This window comes from Rhopilema esculentum, chromosome 16 (assembly GCF_057945365.1).
Source record: "Rhopilema esculentum isolate cy_ngs chromosome 16, ASM5794536v1, whole genome shotgun sequence".
Taxonomy (NCBI): domain Eukaryota; kingdom Metazoa; phylum Cnidaria; class Scyphozoa; order Rhizostomeae; family Rhizostomatidae; genus Rhopilema; species Rhopilema esculentum.
Window position 1 is genome coordinate 13,732,200 of NC_142830.1, and position 27,446 is coordinate 13,759,645.

General features: G+C 36.7%; 2 protein-coding genes across 2 annotated transcripts; one reads left to right on the forward strand and one right to left on the reverse strand.

Annotated features, from left to right (window-relative positions):
* The first annotated feature begins 313 nt into the window (after positions 1–313).
* On the forward strand, positions 314–13,046 carry LOC135682155 (KAT8 regulatory NSL complex subunit 1-like protein). Its single transcript, XM_065196915.2, has 8 exons — positions 314–435; positions 1,057–2,747; positions 4,925–5,505; positions 6,931–7,024; positions 7,349–7,419; positions 10,714–10,833; positions 11,486–11,799; positions 12,290–13,046. The coding sequence occupies exons 2-8, from the start codon at positions 1,723–1,725 to the stop codon at positions 12,932–12,934; spliced, it is 2,850 nt and encodes a 949-aa protein (XP_065052987.2). The 5' UTR covers positions 314–435; positions 1,057–1,722; the 3' UTR covers positions 12,935–13,046.
* Positions 12,788–27,239, reverse strand: LOC135682156 (uncharacterized). The gene is made up of 10 exons (XM_065196916.2): positions 26,811–27,239; positions 26,308–26,413; positions 25,542–25,616; positions 25,135–25,238; positions 21,264–21,458; positions 20,329–20,467; positions 19,305–20,208; positions 16,820–16,878; positions 16,331–16,365; positions 12,788–16,075 (listed from the first exon to the last, which is right to left on the reverse strand). The coding sequence occupies exons 1-10, from the start codon at positions 26,823–26,825 to the stop codon at positions 16,022–16,024; spliced, it is 1,686 nt and encodes a 561-aa protein (XP_065052988.2). The 5' UTR covers positions 26,826–27,239; the 3' UTR covers positions 12,788–16,021.
* Positions 27,240–27,446: the final 207 nt, after the last annotated feature.

Here is a 27,446-nt window from a genome sequence, read left to right on the forward strand (position 1 = left end):
TACAAAAAACTTGTTCATAATGTTGCCAATTTTAAAGCTTGTAACCTTCAGAAATTTAGTACAAACTGCTAAAAATGTATGAATTGATGCGTAGGCCGAATTATTTTTAAAGTTATCTTAGCCAAGGAACTTTCCAAACAGAAATGTAACTGATATGTCAGCCTTGGCATACTGCAATAACATAATTTTTCAAAGAAGGATTGTGGCTAAGAAATCTTAATTTCAAGGTCAAGATTAGTCAGTTTATGTAGCTGAAGTGACAACCTTTGAGAAAACAACAAATAAAAATTTCCCTAAAATTGTGTTTTCTGGCAACAAAATTCGTTGGAAGCTATTGCGCATGCTCAACAAAGCTATCTTATTGTCTTCAGTGAGGGCTGTGAGGGTCAGCTCAAGATCTTGGGAGCAGAGCTTACATGGGAATAAATCGACTAAGTATGAAATGTATTTTTATTTATTTATGTTCTGGACCATTTAAACGTTTTTGTATTAGCTCTTGCTTTTCTAGTGGGAAAATCCCATGTAGTTGATTCGTTGCTGTTCGGTTTTTCCGAGTGAGTTGAGATGGCCTACTTTCGACTTGGCAATGAGTAGCTAAGTATCTGCTTTGTAATCAATTTTCTGCAGTTTTGTGTTGATAGATTTCAGATTAATTACTACATCATTTATCTAAAATGCTTCCTTAGCTCAGGCACGATGTGAAGGTTTTGGGTACCATGTTATTTTTTTATTCTCAAGTGTGAACTTTTGCTGGGGAACATTGATACTGCTGTTTTTTTCGTGTCTGTTAAATTTTTGAAAAAATATTATTTTGAAAAAAAAACCTAATTGTTTCATTTCAGTTTTCCATGGCAGGTAATGTTTTTGTTTGTTTTTATATTACCCTATTACCATAAAGGAAATCTGTATGTACAAGCATTCTTTGTACAAACATATTTGCAAAACTGTGCATGCCTAGAGATTTGTCTTTTGCTCCTTACATACTTTTTAGACTTTTTATGTTGCCTACAGAGAAATATTTAATTTGATTAACGAATTGTTTGGTTTGTTTTCAAGGAAAGGGACTTTATTTCCATAATTCAAGTCCAAACAAGTTGAACTTCATGATGGAGGGCCTGGGCAATAGTGGAAGCAAAACGGCGCATGCGTGGAGGGTGTTGGATTACTACAATTACGTCAAGGTGCTGACTTGTGTCGTACGAAGGCCATGCAGCGATCCGCCATGACAGTTGCCCTGTTGCACGCCTAAATCGTCGATTTACGCAATAAAATCAAGCTTTAAAGTTGGAGAAATTATACTCAATACCTGGATGCATTCATTTTGTTTTGCTCTTGGATATTCAGGAATACAGAAAGTCAAAATTTTGCGTGAAACGAGCGACGAATCTTCGCGTAGCGAGACCGATTGATTTCGACTCCATTTGATTCCGTGGCGGTCACGTGCTCCGGCCAGCCTGTCCGCTTTGAAAGTTGAGCGTGAAATGATGGCAAGGTTTTGGGACAACCCAAAGGATTACATTATTTAGGATGATGCAATCAATCAGTCATTTGGTATTAAACACAGTTTTATATTTTGAAAGGAATACTACGCGTAGATTGAATAAATTTTGCTTTGGTTTGTTGGTTCGGGGAAGCCTCCTCTTCTGAGTCAAGTTGCGTGGTCTCACCCATTATCGATTCGGTCAGTGTTTTGTGCATGGCGCTCATCATTTTTGTACATTCATGGCGCCCGCTCTAATTGAGGCAGCGGCATCCGTATCGCAGAATCCGAAACGAAAATTTGACTTCATAGAGACAGATTTATTGGAAGGATTGGCAAACGACTTAACGAAAGAGAGAGGAATTACATCAACTACTGCAGGCCGCATTTCGGAAACAAAGCCGGGCAGCGGCCGTCCTTCAACGCAAGTCGCGGAAAGGGCTTGGAAAAGCCAAGTCGTAAACAAGGAAGATTTAAGTAAATTGTATCAAAAAAATATAATTCAAATGGAAGCTACATCTGACAATCACGGGAACATTGAAACTAGAAATCCTTCATTGTTGGATTGCGAAAATACTGATCAAAGTACAGGCCCCAACATTGGGGCTACATCAGAAACATGTGCTCGATCCGAAGTGGAGGGCGGGAAAACCGAGGGCAGTAGGAGTCAGCCCTATGTAGAATCCACGCCATACATTGCGTTGAAAGCAAAAACAAGCAAAGCAAATGACAAATTTAAGTCTCTAGATCGTAGGGCACGATGTTTAAAACAACGCTTGAGAAGTTTTCAAAACAATCGCCTGTTTTCGCATATAAAGACTCAAGCACTCTCCCTCGATCAATCTAGTAAAACGCCAAATGACCCGCGAACAAAAATTGACCGAAAATCGAGTGATACCATGACATTGGTAAACGATAAGAATAAAAGTCCAGTTTCTTTTGGCAGAAGCAATGAGGCAAATCCATCGTCGAATGGAATATCCAGCCCGAGTCTAATGTCATTGCTTAGGAACGAATCTGCGAGGAAAACAGTGGCACAGGCCCCGAGCCCCACGCTGGATGCTAGGTCGGACCTTTCTGAAAGAAATAATGGATTGAGCAAAACAACAACAGAAAAAAAGAAGGAAGTGTTTAGTATCCTAACAGATGGTGTGAAGGAGATCATGAATCTGGAAGATGCAGATGCAACGGATCCGGAATCCGATGAGGATGATATTATAACTCCACACATTAATGTTGGCCAAAGTGAAAGGGTTTCAAATCAAAGGTATGTTATATAATTTTAATTATCATTATCTTTTTCATGTATGGTTGAAGGCACAGTGGGTACCATTGTATCAGAAATTGTGTTATTTATTATCAGTTACATTTTTCCAGGTATAATCAGTCTTATTTGGTCAGTTATACCAATCAATAAAAAAATTCAGAAAAATTTATTGAAGTTCAGATTTGAATTTGAAAAATTTAAAGATTTAAAATTTAGGTCTTTAGAAAATTCAAAAGATTTACGAAACATGTTTCTCTTAAAAAAGGGAGAGTTTATGCTGTCAGCACCAACATATAAGAACCTTGGATTTAAAGAAGCTGTAGATTGAAATATGTCATTAACTAAAAGCTTGCTGTGCTGGCTTGCTGTGCTCTGGAGCATATAACAGCCTGTCTGTAGATTATGGCAGCTCTCGACGAGATCTCGCTTTAGTAAATTTGCTGTGCAATCTCTTTTTTTGGTGTGCAGCTCTAAACTGTCCTGGTGCCATGCGTCTGCAATGCTCTGCAGACTGGTATAACAGGATGCTGCCATAGAGCGAGGGGCAATTCACTCTTGCAAATAGCGTACAAGATTTTCCCTAAAACAAAAGGATTTCTGGGGATTTTCAGTTAAAACAATAGGATTTTCATGAAAAGTGTACAAGATTTTCTTGGAGTGATTTGCCCCTCGCCATAAAGTATGTTTTGACTTTTGGATAGTGAATTCCACTCCCCCGACAGTGTACTGCAGAACCCCTTCTTATAAGAACCAAATCGGCCAGAAAATTCAAATGGATGGACTTGAAAGGATGATCACCTGTCCAACATTTTTTGTTTTCTAAATGCACTCAAGCCTAACTTTTGGTTTTCTTAATGTGTGATAACTGCCAATTTTTAACAAACTATTTAACAAATGCACCAATAATTTGGCATGGACAAGGGTGGCCTGTGATTGAATTATATAGTTAGGAATTTATTTAGTCATGAAAAAAGGAAGTTTCATCTTGTCTTTAACATTGGAGAGTAGAAATTCATTAACTGTGTTCTTTTTAAACACTTTGATGTTTTGGTGGCTGTGGTTTTAAGTTGACATTTGATTTGTATTAGTGTGTTGTTCATGCAACAAATTTCCTCCTTCACCTAGTCTTATGCTTCCACGGTGCCTTCCTGGCAAGCTGTGTAATAGAGCTTTTGCCATATTAATTATTAATTCATGGCTTTGGATACCAAATCCTCTATTTTCCAACATATATATACATGTTACAGGCTTATGCTGAAAAAGCTCCTTGTCACAAAATGCAATGAGCTATGTTTAAAGATATCCTTGTTTTCTGCCTACTTGCCTATTTAGACCAAAAATCCCAAAGTTTTTATAAATGTAGCAGACTAAAGTCAAAACAAGTTTTCCTTTACGGTGTGACAGTGATCTATTCATTCTATATCAGTAGAGCAGGTGGCATAAAGCTTGTTGCAGATGTGATCAAAACAGCATTGGAAATCAAATGTATAATGAACCTGCACAATGCTAAAACCTTCTAGGACAAGTGTACTTTCAAAACATTTGTTTACTTTCATATGTATACGCTGATATTGTCACATGTTCACAATTTTGTGTTGACAGATACACACAATGACAGATACCTAGGGGTGGGGGGGCAAAAGGGCAGTCACTAGAAGTTGTAAGGAGTGGTTAAAATTGTTTTGTTAAATTGCATTAATACTTTCTAATGAGAAATCTTGAAATTTTTTATTCTTGTTCATAGTTGATCTGCTCAAACTTTTTGCACTTAGGAATTCTTTTTGTTAGTATTCAGATTATAACACAATAAGTTATGTGTTACTGCTGCCTTAATTTTTAAGAAAACATCTCTGATTCTTGAGTTTTGTTTGTCAAGGAAATAAAACTTGCAAGTTCGCAAAAGAAGCATTTTTTGTGTGCAACTCAATTTCTTTCAAACACAACAAGAGTTTCTTATAAGTTTTTGTTTGATCTTTTTATATTATTTTTTATTCATATTGCATAAAATACAAAAAAGGAAGAATATTGACTCTTAATATTTTGCTACCATATGCCATCATCTTATCTTACATTTAGTCTTACTCAGTTACAATTCCAATTTGCATTGCATTAGAATTCATTGAGAACTTTTAATTATGTGGCAAACCTTGGTGAACTTAACCTAAATGTCATTTTAGCCAGAGGAACGGGAGTTGTTATGATCGAACATGGGCAAAAGACAGAGTGAAAATTGGCTCAATGTGCACCTGGATCCAAGCACAAATAGCTGACCTTAGCCATAAAATCAAGAGATACGGAGACCTGCATCATCACATCAAAGCCAATAGAAAGCAGCTTGTGTTGGAAGAGAAAAGGAAGCCATCTGCAACTGGTATACAGCGACAAATAGAGGAATCTTTTCTGAGCAAAGATGACCTGAATGGTGAAACCCTACAGAGCAACATTTTTGCCAAATTGCAAGCACATAAAAATGGTCTTGCCAAAGAATTCTCTACAGACAACGAGATGAAATATGAGAAGGGGTCAGGAGCAAGAACCATACCAGTTTCAAAATTCCCTCAGCACAAGTATGTTAAGCAAAGCATTGAAACTGCATTCAGAGGTAGCAGTGTTGCATACAAGTGTACAAATCTCCCTGCTCCATTCCCTTGTGCCCAGTGTCTAAAAGCAGCTGCCACTGGCTTTGGACGTCCCTTGGCTAACATTGCAGCAGTCAACCTTGATCACAGTTATCATGAGCAGTTGTCAACAAAATATGGTAAGCCCTTTGTTTTTGTGGTTGTGTGTTTTCAGCCACCAAGCTAAAAAATCTCACTCAAAATTTGATGGTAGTCAAAAGATAGGTTGAAACTCATATCTGCAAACATTTAATAATTTATTAATTTTTGACCATTTTCATGAAAGTTAACTTTTACTACAACACATGATTTTATCTATTTACCTTTATTTGTTTATACAGTTTTGAATTGTATGTTTTATATTCTTAAACATATTAACAAGCAAGTGGAGAGCCCCTTGCAAACCAGCCTTTGCTGAAGGGCCAGCATTCTTTTATTCTTTGAAAATGAAAGTGATAATAAATTGATAGATATGCCATGTGACTCTCATATTTTAAATCTGGCTGAATCTTGACAAAGATTGTTTAAAGTAAGAAGGTCATTTGTCAGATCCTAAAAATCTTGAAATCTCCAGAAACAGTGCAAATTGTTGAATAACATTTAATTTTTTTTACCTTATTAAAAATTTGCAATACAAGTTTACAGGTAACTCTACATGCAAAAAAAATTCACAAGATTAAAGGGCAATACCCGGGAGTGCAATATACCATGACTACCTTGTAGCAAAACAGCAAAGTTGAAATTTTTATTTAGAACGGTATACTTATGCACATATCAATATTTAAATAAATAAATTGAAATATCAATGTATGAATAAATAAAGAATCTGAAAGAACTGAATATATAATAGATTTTAACCTTTTAAAATGAGAAATATATAATTATATATAAAATGACTGTTCTTCTTGTCTGTCATGGTGTGCTGGACGCTAGATTGGAAGAGCTGTACACCCTTGTGGCCTGATGATCCCTTTAAGCACAGAACTCAGAGTTGCAACTTAAATCTATCCTATTTCATACACCAATGTGTGTTTATATTTTTACATATAAATTTATATGAATTAGAAAATATTCTTGTTGACAGTGCTTCCAGACAGTTTGTTTCCTTTTCTTGTAAGGAAAACTCACTTGTTCACCTTTTACTGTTTGTTATATAAAATAATTATCATTCAAACAAGTGGTCTTGATCTTCTAATAAATTCTTCATGTGCTACATATTGTTTAGATATCTAAAACTGCACTCAGTGTGGGGATAATTTATGTGTGGATGCAATACCTGGGGAAGATTAGTTATTAGGCTAACCAGGTTTATCCTCTTTAAATAAAGTTTATCTATCTATCTATCTATCTATCTATCTATCTATCTATCTATCTATCTATCTATCTATCTATCTATCTATCTATCTATCTATCTATCTATCTATCTATCTATCTAATAAAAACTACACTCTTGATTGTGTTTTTTAACTTCTGTTATATTGTGTGTGTTCATGATGCTGGTAATTCATGAATGCTGTGGAATTTTTCTTAGCAATAACCTTTTTCAAAATTTTTATTTTACACAGATTTGCCCTTGCCTTTATTGTTGGAATCACTACTGCGCAAGGAAAAGATCTGTTCTGACAGGAAAACTTTGTCGTTGGCAGCAGATGCTAAAAGGTTTGTTATGTTTTGATCATATTTAATAAATTTGCTTTTAAAACACCATTAATAAAACTTTTCAGTGCACTTTCCCATCCACCTTTGCAAAGACGTTCTTAGTGATTTAATTATCAGTAGCAGGTGTAATAACAGATTATTTTCATTAATTTTCAATTCTTTTGGACTTTGAATTATCCCTGAATTTTGATGCAGTGTTTTGTTTGCTACCCTGTAATTGTTGTATTCAAGACTTTGTGACTGCATTATTATTTTATCATTTTAAGACTATTTTAGAGCCTGTGGTCATTATTCCTTTATCAAAAAAGTTTATTTTTTTCCCAGTGCTTTGGCTGAAAAGAAAGAAGCTGGGAACAGATCTCTGCGTGAAAGTGTCCCTGCCTCAAGAGCTCCCAGTGAGTTTTTTTATTAACGTTTTTATTTTCATAATTGTTTATTGATTTTGTACACAACTTATTGATAACACCCTAGCGAGTTTTATCAAATTCTAAAACTTTTAAACAATGTTTTGTAGTTGCATGGGCCATAGAAATGGCTCTTTCAAGGGTTCAGTATGGATTTGCAAAGAAGAGTATGTTGATCAGACTTTTGCTCTGAAATATGAAAACTTAATTAAACCCAAAAAAGATTTTTGAAATCCAACCAAACTTTCTCAAATTGTGAAAGGTTAAAGACAGTTGTTGAGAGTCATAAACACAGTCATCAGAAGAACATTCATACCTACAGGAAAGCTACAATCCTTGCCAAAAGTCTTGGTGCACTAAAGTGAAATGCGGCATAACTTTAGTAACATCCCACTCTCCTCATTGAAACAATGTTGAATAACAACAGTTCCAAAGCTTTAAATTCATCCAATGTTACTTCATCAGCTAGGGTAAGTAATAGGCTTAACAACCAACATTGTTTTGAGGGGAGGGTGGATATTTCTATATCTTAGGATCAGGAACCTTTCATTGGCTGCCGGGTGTTCCAAGGACTTTTGTCAAGGATTGTACACAATGGAGCAGATATAGTGGTATTCAAGATATTTCCTCAAAACCACCATAATTTGAGAAGTCCCACAAATGGCTATTAAGCTGGCTAATTTTAGAAAATCTTCCAAGTTTTATCTAATCCTGAACAGCGTTGTGAAACCTATTTAGAAGCAAATTTTCTGTCATGTTTTCATCCTAGTTTTTCCTTGAGGCTTATGTTAGTTTTAGGGAATTTTGGTTTCCTTTGTTTTTGTCAAATTTTTTAGAAAAAGTTATAGTCAATTTCGAGTATGTTGAATTGCATCGTCTTTAGAATTGCAACACTCTCCATATCAGTGGTGGTCTTTCATCTTGAATGTTCAATAGCATGAAAATTTAGACCGTATCGAAAAGTTCTTGGGGCTTTTCCTCATTTTTGGGAGTATACCATGGCTTGTTGAGAACAATGTAAATCGAGCGACAGAGAACCAGTCGTTTACTGTGAAATCCAGATCCAAATATCTAGGCCAATGTCTTGCTAATGGGTTGCATTGAGCGAACTCCATCGATTTGGAAAAGTTAATTTCCTTTGCCTCCGCCCTCTTGCGGCCACAAAAAGGAAATTATTAAAAATTTAGGAAAGTAGTGAATGTCAGTTGCGGAATATGACGTTTGTCGACTTTTTATACAAAGCAGAATAAGACAAAAAGTCACAAGGTACACGTCATCAATAATCCAGTCTCCCTGCCTCATCCCCCCCAGCTTTTTTCCCCTCTCTCTGCAACCCTCAGGCTTTCACAGCCTTATCTCACCCTCTTAGCTTCTCTGCCACCGAGATGCCCTTTTCCTAATCTGTCCCTCTGGGCTTCTTTGTGTCCCCTCTCTGCCACTCTCAGACTCCCCCTGCCTCATCCCCCTCTTAGTTTCTTTTTCCTCTTTCTGCCATCCCGAGACTCTTGTGGTAGTCCCTCCTTTTCGGCTTCTTTTTCTCCTTCTCTGCAACGATAAGTCTATTCCTGCCTCGCATCCCCCTCTTGAGTTTTTCACGCAAAGAACTGTTTTTGCCACACCATAATGAACATTGTGCGCACCTTGTTGCGCATTTTTTAAGAACCGCAGACCAAGAGATTTTAGAGCTTCCAGTAAAGATCTGATGGTTGTGGTTTCACAATTTTTAAAACAACTTCTATCTTTGACCCGTGTTAAGAATTCTTAATTTTTCCCTCTCCCTTTTTCTCTCGTGTTTGTTTCATATGCTGAGCGCAACAACAAATATTCTTTTCAACCAGAACTGTTATTCTTTGAAGAAATAGGAGTGTTCTTTAAATAATTAATCAATTTTGAAGTGAAGTTGAAAAATGTCAGTTGTGGACGGAAATTTTTAACATATTGTATATAAAAGATCTCATATTTCAGTTAAGTAGCCACAATAGTACCAATAATTCACCACAGCTAGAACTATTTTTTCTGTGAATTATTTGGCAACTTTCTCATTCTGTGGTCTTTGCTGAAACCATCTCCTCCGCTGCTTCGCGTGTTCAGCTTTCTCTAAGGCAAAAACATATTTACTGTATTCATTGATATGTTTTGTTTCCAGCCCTCTGCCAACAGCCTTTTTGAAAATATTTACATGACTCATTAGCCATGTTTCTTCCAAATGTATTTACATAGCATCTGCTTTCGCCACCCAGCTGAATTATCTTATCCATTCAATGCACATTTTGTCGGAAAACATTTTGTCCTTGCTTTGTGTGGCTGGTGTTTTTTATTTTTTATTTTTGTCGAAAACAATAGTTGCAGGTGTCGTCTCATTGGAATACGCCATGATATCAGTTCCTTTTTAAGTAAGACGGCCACTTTAAACTCTTCAGTAATATTGAACGTGTGTTAGGGGGTTTGTTAGGGGGAAGGTGAAATTTAGAAAATGTGAAAGCAGATTTGCCACTATTGTGGGAGATTTTCCCGCGTGCGACGCTCTTGTCCTCATATTTAATTACATGAAACACAAATTGTTTCTGCATTGTTCATTGCCTTTGACTTGCTTCTCGTCTAGCGTTTTGACGTTTGCTAGAGAATTTGTTTTGACGTTATTATGAAATCTTGCAGCATTGGAAGGACAGTCTTGGAAGTAATTATATTCTTAAAACCATCGGCCCCATAGCGAAACAGAGCGTGTGGCAGCAACCTGCAGTCTTTCAATGCTGTGTTTTACATCTAGACCTGCCGTTTAATTTCAAAATAATCATCTACATCGTGTGGAAATCATACAGACCACAATTTTTTTGCTGCGGCCATGTGCGGCTCATTGCGTCGCCAAGCTGTTTTGTTCATGGCAGGCCTCGGTGCAAGCTGAAAACGAGCTTAATCCGATTCTAGAAAGATTTTCAAATCAACAAAGATCTAAATATCGTGTGGATCGTTGTGAGAATATTGAGGAGAGCATACCCGTAGAAGGGGGCTTGAATTTAAGAGGGGAAACAATTTAGGAGGGGGCAGTAATTTTGGAGAGCGCTAAAACTTACCCAATTAAAGATAACATCGTTATTAAATACCTCACGCAAATAAAGATAGAATTGTTTAAATTTGAAACAATGCTTGTTATTTTTATGATGAGAACTTATTCTCCCCTTTGCTTTACGGAAGCTCTGAGAGGTCTACGTTTTAAATAGGGATGAATTCTGATTTGTATTCAAAGCATGTGTTGTTGAGATAATTTGAGATTCTTCTGCTTTGTAGAAAATGCGAAACTACGACAAGAGAAGAAACGTCACCGGCGGTTTTCAAAATACGGAGACGAAGAATCAGAGAAGGAAGAATCTCCTGTTCCAAGGAAGAAGGTGCCACCGCCATCAGCGGGTGAGTGATGAAGATCGTCGCATAGCAACAATTTTCGATGGGTGTTTTGCTATCTGTTAAGGCTCTTTCGTTGCAAAAATGAGACTAGAAATTTTGCATTTTTAAAGCCAAATTCTATTTTTGCTTTGGCTTTTCAGTGTTCAGTCTAGTTAACGATAAAATTTGCCGTGTGTTGAGGTTTGAAATTTAGATATGTGAAAAAGTGGAAAATGTTTCTCCCATCTTAATTTTCGCCTACAACGGGAATTTTATCCATAAGAAACATTTAATGTCTTGCGAACCCCCGGAATATTTGCTGACGCATGTTTCGTTGAGTATTATAATGTGAGGGTCCTAAAACCAGAGGTTGCCATTTGTGTTTTGAAGGCTGTTATCAATTGCTGTTACAATCGTGGCTGTGAAAATTCGATAATAAAATACATACCTAAAAATTTCAAAACTTCAAAGCTGCAATCATTCTTGTTTTGTATTTTTCATGCCTTTGGCCATTAGTTTGATATTTATTTTGAAGATTCTAAAGAAAGTTAAGTAGCCATGTTTTTGACCATGAGCCCACATTAAGAATGAATATTAAAAAGTTTCCAAGCTCCCACTAATGTCTGGAATCAAGACGTCTGTCTCATCTTTAACACGTATTTTTATTATTCACCAGCTTCGTTACTGCAACGCCGAGCCAGTAGTCTCAAAGCTCCTAGCAGTGGAAGTGGGGAGTCGCGACCGTCCACCCCTGTCACAGAGCAAGGTCTGTTGTCGGCAAGTTGCCCAGCTCCATCTCTCTCGCAATTGGTTAAGCAGCGAAAGACCAGGACGAGCAGCGAATACGACATCAACAACATTGTCATACCGTACTCGATCTCATCATCCACTCGTCTGGAAAAGCCTCAGTACAAAGAGATTCTAACGCCAGGATGGAGGCCTGCACGAAGTGATGCCGAGGAGCACCGCAATAGTTTCATGGAGGAATCGGTATGGGCAACCTCAATTACTGTATTTTCCCAGTTTAACTTGTCGCTATTTTTCGATCAGCTTGCTACAATCACCCGCTGTCACTGGCATTTCATCAAGCCTTGTTAAAATAAAGCAATTTACTTGCAACCCCTAGTTAGCTAAACAGAAGTCAGTTTAAAGAAACTCAGTTTTTTTCTAAAAACTAACAAGAAAGTCTCCACGGGCCAGTATTTCACTAGAGACTTTGAATTTGATGATCATGAATAAGGGAATGCTAAACTGACTAGTATTGTGGTATGAAAGACTCTTACAAGTAAATGTAATTAGCTACTCAATCAATGCTGTTTTTTTCGGTTGAATAAAGTATTTTTATTTTGCTTATTTTATTCCCAAAAGACACATGCATTACGTGTTTTTGATACCCAAGGGAATGTATACCAAGAGGATTTTTGAAATGTATCACATTTTTAAGCGTGAAATTGACATTTTCACATTGTGTTTATTCCAGGAGGACACCCGCGATGTTGCGTACACTCAAAGACACGGCAATTATGAAGTCACCGAACACCACAAGTTCAATGCCTTCTTTCAACTTCCGTTTAAACGATCCCGTTCGAGCCGAAAAAGCTCTGAATGCAATACACCAGAGCCTTACTCGCCGTCACACCCCGACACCCCATGCAGTGTCCCCACGCCGACAGACTTCATTCTTGCCACGCCCACATCAAGTAGCAGATTAAACAAACAGTCGAGTTGGACTTTGACCTTGAATTCAGATGACGGAAAAGCGATGCCGTGGACGAAGCGGCAATTTCCGCTTGTTGGAGACGATTTAGCGAATCTAGACTATGATAATCCGCCAATTTTGACATTATTCGAAGAGAAACCAGAAATTGCGGAACAACCATCAACTGAAGATGATACAAAGGAATTAACGGCGATGGAAGAAAAACCTGTCGAGGCCAGTAAGGCTTTGCTCGACACCCCGTCTGACAATGAGCTGGAGTCACCGCCTCCGGAGGCAACGGAACCCCCGGAGGACGAAGACGATAGCGAGAAGTGGACGGTCAAACTGGTTACTGACCAAAAGCCGTCAACTGCTGATCAAGGGTCGCCTCGAAAGGGAATCGTATTAAAGCTCGCCAAAAAGTGATTCATATTTGTATTAAAATTTATTAGTGTATAGTGACTGGCTGGTTTAAATTTTGTATTTTACTTGTATCTAAATATGTAAAGTGTATCAATTGAAACAGTTCGTTATCAGGTTTTCTGAAATTTCTTATTTCGAGTAATCTATGTGAGAGGTAGCTTAAATTGTCACTGTTTTGTTTGTTGTTTTCTATGGTGAATAAGCACCCCGTTATTGTCCTTCATTTTTCTATTTCAAACTGGATTTGCTTCTGTTTGTGAGGAATACAGCCAGCCTGGTCGGCAATAGACATTTCATGGTTTTCATTGAACCGGTTCACAGAACTGGGAATCAAATTATATCAAAGCCATTTCATTTGCTTTGCTCGTTTGCCGTGTTAATTTGGAAACTGTCCCTTCTCTAATCCCCATTATATTTATTCGGCATATTTTAATATTAATTTAGCATGTTCTTGACGGTTTCTGTCGCAAATGGGGAGAAATAAATTGGAATTCGTATGTAGGCAAAAGCAAATTAGGGAGTTGTACGAGAGTGTTATTTTCGAGCATTGTGACTAAGACAACTTTCAGGACCATGACACTTTTCTGCAAACCTGCGTTCCAGTAGCTTCGAGATTTCCCTAAAATTAGGTCAAGTTTAAGCGTACAGCCTTAGAATGAGTTTAGTTCTTAGGTAGGAGTTTAGAATTTCGAAAAGAAAAATCACAACCCAATTTTAATCGCTTTAAGCCTAGCTTTGTTACATGACTTTGTAAACTTCTCTAATTTTCCAGTTATATAGCCTTTGTTTTTGCAAGCAAAAATCAAAGGAAATTTTAGAAAAAGGCATATCAAACTTGATATTCTTCAGAGCCAAAAGATAGGGGATTTAAGCTTATCTAGGTATAATGTTGTTTTGTAGAAAAAATTAACAGTCCTAGACAATGTAATTATTAGGCTAATATATCATCAAATCTGGTATGAAAATACTTCTGGTTCGTAAAGAAACATAGGTAAACATTTCTGGAGTGACAAAAAATTCAGTTGAACTTGGTCATCGTCCAGGTTGATAGGCTTTGTTTTTTCCCTAATTTAACAGCTGCGAGAGAAGTGAACTATTAGGCAAAAATCGCATGAAATCTGCTATAAAAATGGGAATGTTTTGTGTAGAAAAATGTTTTAAGCATATTGATGAAATTTGGTCATTTTAAAAAGGAATAGGCCTTGTTTTGCCAAAACTTGGCAGGTCTAAGAAAGGTGATTTTGCAAAAATCTGATATGAAACGTCAACGAAAAAAGTGAAATTTCTTGGTGTCTTGGTTTAGAAAAACTCAGAAAAACGGGTTTTTTCTAATGCCTTAAATTTTCTCAAGAATTCACAAAAATCCCTAAACTTTCGTAAAATCCGTAAGGCCTTAAATTTTCTCAAGGCCTTAAAACTTTAAAAGTTGGCAAAACTCGACAGATACTTCTAGGCAAAATTCGTGTTCAAGTATGGGTAGAAGCACTTTTGAGTCGAAATTTTCACGTTTTAGTCGGAAAATACCAAAAATCGTTCATTTTGCTTTTGTTGTATAGCCTTGGTTATAAATTTGATAGAGCTCATTCAGAGTTGATAAAAACTGGTTTCATTCTGTCGCTTTAATCCGAGCATAAAGATCTTTGTAAATTTACGAAAATTATTATGAATTATTTAGATTGTCCAAGTTATGGCCTAAAACTGGTACATTTTTTTGACTTCGAACTTTCATCAGGTTTAAGTCACGCAAATCAAAAATATTGTTGTAATTTATGTAAGTATGATTTCTTTGAAATTTCAAAATCTAGTATGAATTGATCTTGGCTGTCTGATGTTCTATCTTGGTTGTCTGATGTTCCAACTTGGCTGTCTGATGTTCTGCCAAACAATTTGTTTTGATTACATATCGAACATATTTCTGATCTGCATAGAAGTGGCCTATTGCCTCCAAACTTTGACAAGATGTTCTATTTCGAAATTCAACAATTTGCACTTTTCCGTCAGGGCCCACGCCAGGAATTTGAAGTGTGAGGGCCAAGGTTAACAAAACTAGGGGGCAAGGCTTCTTTCCTCTTTTACTGCAGCTTTAAAACTACTTGCTTCGCAAAAAAGTGGGGGCCATGGTCACCTTGCCCCCCCCCTTAGTGGCGTGGGCCCTGTCCGTAGGTTATAGCTTTTCTGATTCACTGACAAGATATGGGAAAAATGCATTTGTAATTGCCAGCCATAATGTCGCAGTGAAAACGAATTTGGAATAATCATCAGAATTCTTCATTAAAGTCACCGCTCAGCCCTTTGATCGTTTATCTACAACGTTTCTTATTATTCATGAGGAACACCCCACAGGTTCACACAAGCATATTCAGATAAACCCGAGAAAACGCGTCAAGATTGTTGATTTGAGGTAATTTAACACCTGCAATACAAGCGCTGATGAATGGTACACGAACAATTCTACATGAATACTAGCACAAAGAGCAAAATTTTGATCAACAACCCGAATTTTTAAAATTATCAACGAGTTTGGTAATATTTATATTTAAAAGTACATCATAAAGAACGGAGTGTCTTTATTGTTTTTGCCACCCTTGGAATTGCCTTTAATTAAAATGGTTTCTAAGAGAGGATGAAAAATTGATGTCTCCGGTTTTTAAGGCCAGAGAAAAGGCCATCCTGCTATTTGAATCGCCTGTTTCCATGAAAAAACGCAGTTTCTGTTTAATTGGGCGTCTTAAATATAGGTAATGAAAGGTAAATAACGAAAAAAACATTGAAGGGGATATCAAAGAAGGAAGATATACCTTTATCCGAACCAGAGAAAGCTGCAATATAGGCACTAAAATTCAGAGGATACAAGGAAGAAAAATAAAAAGATGAAAAAATGAAAAATAAAGGAAAGAAAGCAAAACATCAAACAAAGAAATGAATAAGAAATATTGAACAGAGAAGAAGCTGAAATATATCACATAAAGTTGAAGAAACATATCAAAATGACTCCTCGGGCCACCATCATTGCTGAGAAAGTCAATTTCCGCTGACTTCTTGAGAAAAAATACATCGAAGCACCAGAATCCTTCCACTGCCTAGCAGTTATCAATCGAGGTGCTCTTCACTGATCATACCTCCAAGATCAGCAAGTGGAGATCGCTGCATGATAAAATTCAAAAGTTTTGACAATTAGTTAAAATGTTTCTAAAAATTTATGGTAGGAGATATCAAGAGGCTTAAGGGAATTGCAGCATCGTCAATTAGGACACATAAACAATTTGGTTTCAACCTTACAGAAAGTTAAGAGTAGGAAATACGTGTAATTGACAAAGTTATTGCAATTTAGGTTAAAAAAAAAACCCGAACATATCTTCAAAGGTACAAGTCTTAGTAAAGGGAATTCTATGAACTTACCTTTAGATTATGGCCTATGGGGCGAAGTTTATGGCCTAGAAAACAAAGATAAAACATTTTCACATCTCATATTTAAGTTGCGAATGAAGCATTAAGAAAAAATAATTCAGAACAAATAGGCTCTACAAAAGATCACCGGAATAAAGCCGAAAATGGCACGTGGGTGCTCCTTTGTTAATGAGTGAAAAATGAAACTGAGAAAAGATTTACGTTAACAATTAACAAAAGGTAAAAGACTGTTCCCATTGGCAAAAAACATAGAAAACCACTGTCGAAATATTTCAAGTTAATTCTTCATCAAAAATAAAGATTTATGGCCCCAAACATTGATGCTCAAACGCTGTTCTTTATACAATAATATCTTGAAAAGTTTTTAAAACAATTCATGGTTTATACGTTATACGTTTATACGCATGGTGAATAATATGAAGTTTAGTTATTTTATGATAACAAAATGACAATCAATGCGTAGGATTAAAATCAATTTACCAAAATGAGGCGAATTGTAAAGAGTTGAATCCGTGCATGGATCACCACGTCTTAGTTTTCTATGGGGAAAAACATGAAAATTAATAGAGCAAGCAAAAAATAAAAATGAATAATCTCAAACATTTTGATACATATTCTCATGTGATTTGATTATTTCCTCTGAGACTATGAACAAAAAAATGAGCTATGAAAGCTTTATAGAACCAATTACGTTGGCATTAATCACTCTCAGATTGGGCCTCATTGTGATTGCAACAAAATACAAGACTAACATGTTGGATGGCATTCCACGAAGTAAACAATCACATCTAATTGTGCGGTACCTATTCGATAATAGATAAACTTGCTATGAAAGAATTCAACAGCAGTGTATAAATCGAGGTATGGGTATCGTGTGATCGTTTTAAAAAGGTGGTAAGAGAGGCCACTGCTCCACAAATAACCTTTACCTGGTTGATAAGAAGAAAGTATAACAAGTATGATTACCGAACAGCAGGGTGTTATTTAAAAGGAGTTCGTTTTCATCTTAGGACTCCATTGGTAACATTCTCAATAGGCAAGCGGCACTGATTGGTCAACCTCAACAGTCATGTGCCCGCTTTTTTGGTTGGCCTATTTCGATCCAAAACTGGGTATAGATATTTCCTAGCGTAGAGTTTTCTGTCTATGTTCTGACGTTTTAAACTCTGAAGAGTGTCAGAAGAAAAGCTTTAGTTTACTCAAATGCTTGCTTTTTTCAAAGCCATGTTATTTATTTATAGATTCCATGTGACCTTAAAGTTTTGAAGAAGATTTCCAGTGAAGATAGTTTCACTTTGTCGAAACAGCTATTTTGACATCCAATTTTACGTTAAAGCTATCCATTTTCCAGCAAACCATTTAATCAAATCCATTTAAATGCATAGTGTATTTCAGCCTAGAGAAAAATTTGGAATTTGTGACATTGAAATTCCTCATTTATGCAAAGAAAATTGAGTTGTTGAGAAAATTGAGAAAAGTTCTTGCGAGAGAAATATGATTTTTCTGTAATCTCCTGTGACCAATGGTCGTACGGTCACGGGGAAAATAACACCCTGCCGAACAGGCCAGGGAAGGTGTTTTTTACAAGCATATTGTAATATGGATGAGCCATTTATGTAAGACCATATTATTGGAAACTAATGAAGTGTGCCTTTTTATAGAATCGTGGTCATTTGGAAGACAAATTAGGGATCTATACGAAACTAGAGAAGTGTTTTCCTACCAATGAATATCAGCAACGAAAGCCCTTCAATTCAGATACTGATCCAGAATTATGGTATTTAATCATGACCGATCTTCTACATCAAATTGGCCTTATATATTACCTCTTTAGTAGAAAGAAGTATGGCGTGTATGAGAGTTGAGAATGAAATGAGTGAATTTACACAGATCCGAAGAGGGGTACGACAGGGATGCGTGTTCTCGCCCGATTTGTTCAACCTGTACAGCGAACTAATTCTAAGAGAATTAGACGGCATGCAGGGATTTATCATCGGAGGCCATAACATGAACAACTTGCGTTATGCGGATGACACAGTTCTCATTTCTGAGTCGGCAGAGAAGTTACAAGAATTACTTGACAGGATAGTAGCAGAGAGTAGAAAGAAAGGTTTGACGATCAATTGCAAGAAGACAGAATGCATGGTAGTGAGTAAACAGCTAGAAAAGCCACAATTTACATTGCAGATTGGAGAAAACATAATTCAGCAAGTTGGACGGTTTAACTACCTAGGAAGTGTTATAACAGATGACGGAAAATGTGACTCTGAAAACAAAAGAAGGATAGGAATGGCGAAAGACGCATTTCAGAAACTGGGGAAGATACTCAAAGATAGAAAGATGTCCGTGGATACCAAGTTCAGAGTGTTAGACTGCTATGTAAACTCTATCATTACGTATGGCAGTGAGTGTTGGACAATCTCAAGTCAGATGGAAGGAAGACTGGAGGCAGTAGAGATGTGGTTCCTAAGGCGAATGCTCCGAATATCCTGGACAGATCACATTACGAATGAAGAAGTGTTAAGCAGAGCAGAAAAGGAAAGAAGCTTGATGAGATCAATCAGGAAGAGACAGTTGGAGTTTTTTGGGCACATAATGAGAAAAGAAAGTCTTGAGAACTTGACACTAACAGGAAGAATCTAGGGTAAAAGGAACAGAGGAAGACAGCGGCTGACCTACTTAGGTAGTCTAAGCAAATGGATGGCAGCCCAACTGCCTGAGAGGGAGAGAGCAAAGATGTCAGAACAAGAACTGATGAGAAGAACAAGGGATAGGAAGCTGTGGAGAACCATGATCGACAACGTCCTCGCCGGACATGGTACTTGAAGAGAGAGAGAAAGAAGTATGGCAGCTACTATAAAGATGGCAAAACAAAATCTGAAAAAGGCGTAAATTTGTTGGTACACCTGCTACCCTGCGTACAGAAGACACACCACGCAAATCCAAGGTAGAAAAATTTGCTTACTTGTTCAAAGATGGTTCAACATAGGAGACCTGTCGCTTGTGTCTCGATTGTCTGCGCATCATAGGTGATCGTGTGTGCATTGGAGTGAGCAACCGTTTGACAACCTGTGCCATAGGTGAGCAGCACCCGCCTTGGATATGAGCCCTGTCAGCAGCAGATCTTTTCACCGATTGAGACTTTAACCGGCAAGGATCCACATTCTCCTTATCTTCTAACGATATAAGCATTTGTCCGTGGTTGCTTTTGTTTTCCCTTTGTATATTCATTCTACTGCTATTTATTCTCAATTTGTTATTTCTCTTTCTTTCTCTCTTATCCTTCAGCTGCCTTCGCTTCAAATCTCTTCTGTCTCCAATCGATTGGGTGCGTATGACATTGTCTTTGATAGGTTTCCCTAAAACACAGCTCGGAGAGTATAAAGGACTATTTTGCGCTACAAACAAGTTATTTGTTGTTCCCTGATTTGTTTGGGATTCATCTAGTATTACAAAACTCCTTTCTCGACGGTTGCTAGATGCTGGAATAATGTTTAAAACGTTATTCCCTGATGTCCATTCCTGACCTAATCTTTCTTCACAATCGATAGGCCTAAGAAGAAGTGATGTCGCTGACTTTTGCTCTTTCATAACATTCATACTGCTGTGCTCCGATACTGTCCCATCAGCTTCTACCGTATCAATGTCGACATCCATTGTCAACGAGCCATCAGTGCCAGATTGTGGCAAATTCGCTAATAGCTCTGGCCGTTGCTCCACCCAACATGCGACAGACCTGTTCACGAGAGACTGTCCGGTACTTCTAGCTTCATCAGGAAGACCTTCATTGCAGGAGTTGCATTGCGATGAATCGGATGGCTGTTTGTCGCATTGATTTTTGAAATCATTTGGCGTATTGGTACCGTGACCTGAAATATATTAACTTCAGAACTTAACCATTTTCATTGAATTAAAAATAACAAAAGAAATCATACACATAACATGGGCAACGATGGAAAGTTACGGCAAAAGTTGCTCTATCAAAATACCTCCAGATTTTACTTCTTCGTCAATGGCTGATTCATGTTGCATTTCACGGTTCAAGTCGAAAATGGAATCCATCCAAGCCTCAGCATCATTATTGCCCGTGCGCCTTTGTCGCAAAGTGACAAAACTGTCTTGTATAGGCTGGGAAAAAGTTCCAGAAAAATTATTCAGAAAACCCATTCTCGCCTCTCATTACTCTATTGAGTCTAAAATTCTTCTTTTATGGGAAATATTGTCAAATGCATATTATATTGAACAAATGCGACATTAAGTATCAGAAAGAGACCAGGAACGCCAGCCATCACAAAGGCCTTCTGGGGAGAAGTAAAAAAGAGCCTGTTTAGTTATTGGGATGAATAACTTTGCAAATTTTATATACACATATTAGGACAGAGCTCAAGAAGATTTTTTTAAAATTTGTTCAAAATTGGAACTGAGATGCTTATGCGGCAAACATAGAGAATTGACAAGGTAGAAATTTTATGTGTGAATGAAGAAAAGGCCACTGTAGCAGGCTGCTCGACGGGCTCTAAGGAGTTCTTGCGGTGAAAAGTCGATAAAAATGTAGCAAATATGAAACACCGCAATACGCCGAGAATAAACAACAATAAATACACGTAAATCAGTAAAGGCTAATTTTTCTACATAGAAATTTTATGCTTGGTAGACGTGGACTTCTGAGAGGTTTCAAAAACCAATTGCTACCCTTAAATTCAAAATGTTCTTACGAATCTACACCTCAAATTTACACCTAAAAAAAATTTGTTTATTTCTTACTTTTCAGAATCAAATCATACTAACTAACTTTGACACACTAAACATTCAAATTTAGAAGCTGTTGTTGCAATTAGTGCCTTATGAGACAAGATCTTTGTTGGTGATTTTCTGAGTCCTTGGTATTAACGTTACTAATTTAACTATTTCGAATCAAATTTACCTGGGGTTCTCTCAATTCTTTATCATCTAAATGAACGGTATCTTCTCTATTGACTCCATAGTCGACTACATCCATCTCTTCTTGGGCTTTGCTTTCACCACTGCAAAATGATGCCTTTGTCAATACCTCAACGGCTTCGATCAATTTCTCGAGGAATATTCGCTGGTGATAACAAAATTGCAATTTCCCTTGCTCCTGCAAAACAAAATGAATAATATCTAAATACTGAAACCATCCTTTGCTTTCTATATCTTGAGAAAATGTAGTTTATATTCAGATCACTTCTTTAGAGGCAATCGACAGATACTAAAGAAGCCTACACAATCTGTCAATCAAAAATTAGCCAATCAAGAGGCCTGTGATTGGTAGCACGCTCGCTGATTGGCCAATTGTTGATTGGCAAGTGGCTTAGGCTACAATAGTATCTTTCAATTGCCTTTTATATTTATCAACACTAATATTCATCAAAAATACTTTCATTTATATAATATGACAAAAAAAGCTCTAAAAATTTCATCTCCATCCTCATAAATGATTTTAAGATATATTTTCACTAAATATTTAAGTGGCTTAGATCGTGTTTAGGAATGAATTCATTGCCAAATGTCATAACATAATACCACTTCAGAAAATAAGGTAAAGTAACGAAGAATCTCGTCCTGTGCTGTGCATGACGTTAAACCACATGTCAGCACCAAAAAGCTTTCTAAGGAAAGATGAAGCTATTGGTTACAAGGAAGAGGATTTAATGAAAGGCCAGAATGATGCAATTTTTCAGGAGGCTTTTATAAGATTTGTCTCGCCTAAGTACATTTCAAGTAAAAATGAATAACAGATAAAAACTACCTTCTTAGTTGGAACAGTGAAAAGCCTAGGGGCCACTAACTTGATTGGCCAACTGTTTACTATTTGCCCCTTGAACAAGCTTTATACTACGGTAGAAATTGATCTTATTTCGTAGCATATAGCTCGTAACGTGTATTTATAAGATCAAGTGGCAGTTGTTATGATAGGTAAGCAACTTGCGAGCTGCTGTGATTAAAAATCACATTGAGGACGCAGGATGTAAAACAAATAAAGGTGTGGGGAAACTTTGTTACAGTCTGTGATGGGTCAACAGAAACAACCTACAGAGTATAGGTATATCTGAGACAAATGAGGCAAACTGTCACCATAGGGCTGTTACTATTGTTGGGAAAATAAATGTAAGGCTAACAACTATGAGGTAATGAAATGTGGTAATGAAAGTGGTAATGAAAATAGATAAGGACACCTGGGTTGTAGTCCCATTTCTCATGACCTGAGCATAATTCATTGTTTTGCACCAACTGGCGCTACAAGTGTTGAGAAAACGGAGACTTTTGGCAGCACTCAAAACAGAGATATATTTCAATGGTTGATATATTATAAATTGATGTTGAAGTCTTAAAATCAGCAATCAACAAAGATATTTTTTGAAAATATGGCCTTCGGAATAGAATAAAGGAAGTACTGAACTATAAGAGTTGCGTAAAATGGAAGATCTTATCATCGCGAACACGCTCTCTAATACCTTCCTACATATCTTCACGCCTGGATATCACCAGAAACTACTACATGTAATCGAATTGATTAGATGCGAGGATAACTCACTAACTAGTAAGGATCACAGGCTGAAGACCAAGGAAATGTGCTTCAAGTTATGGCATGCCTAAACTTTAAAATAAAGTGAGAAGAGTTTCAAACCGCCTTTTATTTCAAACATAGGATTTTCCAGTGTCTAAAAACTCTGTCATATGAATCTGACAGATGCTAGGTTGAAATAAAGATAAGTTTACAGTGAATTGAAGCACGGATCATTAATATCTTGTAGTCGATATTAAGAAAGACTCAAGAAACTAAAGAGCCAAAGTTCCTTTAAGGTTAAACTAAGCATGTATAAAAATCCAATTTCTCAACCCTTTACTCAACCAGTTTTCAAGTGAAGGAGAAAAGCTATCAAAGAAATTGCAAAGAAGTATAAAACAGTTTTCTCAACAAAGCTAAAAATTTATCTTAAGAAGAAAAACAAGGCCTTCTAATGGATTTCTAAAAAAGTAGAAAATAGGAAAGAATTCAAGAACGATAGGAAAAGGCAAGGAAAGACTTATGTAGAAACGATGCCAGCCCAGTAGAGATAATTTGCTACAGCAAATTGGATACGGTACGAAAAAGTGGAGGATACTAAAGTGCTTTACTGCGACACACTTTAGAGCATAAACGTCAGATAGTGTCCAAATGCAGGGCCGTCGCTGGCTATTGTGCTCAAGGGGTTTCTCCTATTCCTTTTGCCGACTGAGTTGGTGAACTATCCTTTATATGCTGATAAATGTGAAAATTTGCCGACGAAGCACATCTAGATGGTAAAAAAATTAAAACTCCTCATTTTTGAAATGGAATATCTTTCCAAGGGGGCGCCACACCTCTAACAACCCCCCTTGCAATAGCAACGGCCCTCTCCAAAGAGAAAGCATATTATTTCCAGAAATCCACATCTAGATTATTTCACCTTGATACAGGCCACTGTGGTAGGCTATATCCACAAGACACTGATACTGGTTAAAAAGAACCCAATTTGGTCATCAATTAAATGCAAGTAAACCAAATATATCAAAATAGCCATTTAAGGTGCGAGGATGGCTCAGTTGTTAGAGGCGCCGACTACAGACGCAAGGGTCCATGATTCGAATCCTTGGCATGACCAAACTTTCACCCAGAGTGGGAGAGTTGCCAGCTCTCTGTAATTCCAGGCATAGGAATCACGAGGTGTGGTCACATCGAGATTAAGGACCAGGACAATGCTTGAAAAGCATAAGCTTCTCAGTGTCCTAAAAACTACCTTCGGATGCTAGGTAGAAACAAATACAACAAAATAGCCATGAAAGAGCAACATCAAATTAAGATGAAAAGACTGAGAAAATGAAGGAGCTTGCTTGATGAAGTCTTGAGTGTTGGCCTTATTGCAAGAAGCATGGATGCTATTTGTGGTTTTTTACAGGATGGTTTTCTAAGAAAGTCTTTGGAAGCAGATCAAGGACAAGGTGACTGGAGGCACAGGGGGGCTACAACCCTTCCTAAAATACAAAATACATCATTTTCCAGGATCTCGCTTATTTGCCAGGATCTTAGGCAAACCTGAGCTTTAACCCCACCTCCCCCCAAAATTAAACTCCCACTGCCTTGCTGTAGCAAAGGCATTTTAATAGTTTTAAGAATGATTCAGAATTGAGCATTTTGAAGAGCTTATTTTGAATATTCTGTTAGACAACCTAAAATCTAGTTGGGATATCTGTTCAGTCTTGAATCTTTTTTAGATATCAATTAATATCCTTTAGTTTATGAATTGTTTCCTAGATAATACCCTCTTAAAACAAAAAAATACAAATCGGCTATAGCATTCAATTGAGAGAGTAATTTTCAGTGTTTGGCTGTTTCATGGCAAACAAGTGTTCCTTAATGAACTATCAGAGGTACCACAAGCAATTATCTTATATCAATTAATTAGCCCAAAAACTAAAGATGATTGACTTGCAAATTGATTTTCATTTACAAATAAGTTGCCATCATCAAATGTCTGTACTGTCATGTATATACAGAATGAGAATGAATAAACTGGAGTACCTTGCTGTCATTTTTAAGGCTACTTGGAAATCATTTTATAGTTATAAATGTGGTGCACTGACTACTACTCTAGAGCAACTAGGCCTCTGTGTGAGTGTGTGAGACTTTGAAAAAGTGTGTGAGACCTCTCAAGCTGTAAAGAGATTGCACATTCATTGAAAAGGAAGTTTGTTGATCTCAAAGATGATAAAGTTGATGTAACAAATTTATGGCCAAAACATGCATAATTTACCTCACTCTCTTTTAGACACTGAAGTTTCTTTATCAGATCCAGGTTATCATCCTGTAGTTGCGATATCTGGTCTTTTAGCTCTGACTCTCTCACATGACTTTTTTCTGAAGAAAAGTTGCATTGCTTTTAAATGTGACGAAGCAAGGAAAAGATTAAAATCAATCTCAAGGTGTTATTATTTGAAAATGAAAGCATTTGTTTTTAAAATAAACCTTATTTCAGAAGCTAAAAACTTTGTTAAGCTAAAGCTAAAACATGATTTATGACTAAAATAAACTCAAGATTAGTTTATCAGTTCAAACAATTCAGCTTATCTCAATAAACAACTGATTTTATGCAATATGATAACACAGATAAACTATAAACAATAGAAAATGCAATAATGGATGAAAATAAATTGTTCATACCTAATGCCTTGGCTAAATCATTATTATTGGCTTTTAATGAGGTGTATCTTGATTCAAGCCTCTGATCTTTTTGCTCTGTAAATACATAAAATAAAAGATTTAGAAAAGTATTTTATATCAATAATAATTATGAGTAGGCTGTTTTTGTTCAAAATGATTGGCTGCCTGCACTAACAACATTTTGCATTAGGACAGGGATATTATGGAGGCAAAGGCATATTGCCTTGGAGGCTGCAGTCCCCCAGAAACGTTGCTTCTCTGTTTGAGTTTGTGGCAAAACACTTTATTTTGCCTGTTATCAGTAAATAAGAGACGGAATTGCCTTGATGACGAAAAACAGATGAGTAAAGAAATATTTTCAAAGTTATTCTATCAAGAGTTATAAACAGAGAATTTCTTCAAGCTGTTTAGAGATGGGTATTCCAAATACTACTTTTATAAGAATTGTTACCCTGAATTTCAAACTGAATTTTGACCAGGCCAGTCAATCTATTTCTTGATAGAATAACATATTAAGGCAGCTCATGATTATCCAAGCCCTATATATAAAAATATAAGTAAGCAAATTCATCGCATTTTGATTTATTGTTAGGAATACTCTTGTTGTTGAAATGTAGGTATTAAAGCATTTTAGGGCAATGTACATAGGACTGACTGATAAATGAAACTGAAACTTTAGAAAATAATTAGAATTGGTTTTCTTTGCTAAATAAAGTTTATAGAACTTTAAGTGAACCAGAAAATTCTAAAAGCCAAAATGACAAACCTGAAAAAGTCTTCACTCCTGAATTATTTGGTTTCCTGAAAAAGTTGAAACTTGAGGATTTCTTCTTGTTAGGGTTAGGCTTGCGTTTCTGTTGCATTCCGATGCTCTATTTTCAAAAAGAATTTAAAAATTAGCTTCAGAACTCATAAGACCATAATTTGCAGCTATCAACCAATTTAGGGAACATGTTTATAAATTCAGAAAAAAGATGGCTAAAGTATAATCACAGTTTTTCTCCCAAAGGTCCCGCCATTATCAATAGTTCAAGGATATTCTATTTCCGCGAAAAGTTAGCTGAACTAAAAGAAGTTTAATTATCATCGTTACAGGGGCAATTGAATGGGCTCATTTTCACGCTGAATCTTTTTGAAAGACTCCTGCAATCTTTTGCTAAATTGGCAAGACTTGCCTTCGTTCGTAGATAGCGGCAATCCTACTTTTTCTGATTTAAACACTTTTTTCCGGCACGATGCATGTATTATAATAAATTGAAATAAACTTACCTGTCTTGATGACATGTTTTCATATTATTTCTTGAGTCGTTCAATTTGCAGATCCATTTAATAAATCGATTCAGCCATAGAGTTCGACATTCGACAAATGTTTTGCTTCGAGAACAAAACAAAACAGATTTTGAATTGGCGCCAAACTAGCCTCGCATGGACACAACAATTTCCTCGCGGCCTCGCTATGAGTTCATCCTACAGGAGGAGGGATGAGGCACTGATCAGGTAGGGACACAGTGGGGTGGGGGACACTGACTGTGGCTAGGTTTGCCTGGAAGTTTTCTTTTCTTTTCATTTAAATCTTTCTTAACACGGTAATAAAATTTGCAGATGAAGAAATAAACATCAAATTAAGAAAGCTTTGTTACCATTTTTCCTAACCGTTAGAGATTAGTCGATTTTAACAAGCTGTCGAATATTTTGCCGAATTTACCAACCAGTTCATGAAGAGGTAACCATGTTGCACCTTAAACCTCCGACAGACACATCCTTCGTTATGATACATTAGTGGGACATTGCAAAAAGGGGAAATTAGAATCCAGCAAAGTTCAAAATTCATTTGTATTTGTGAATATTTGATTATACTGTGTTGATACTGGTAGATGTCTTGTAAAGCTTGGTTTCCACTATAAG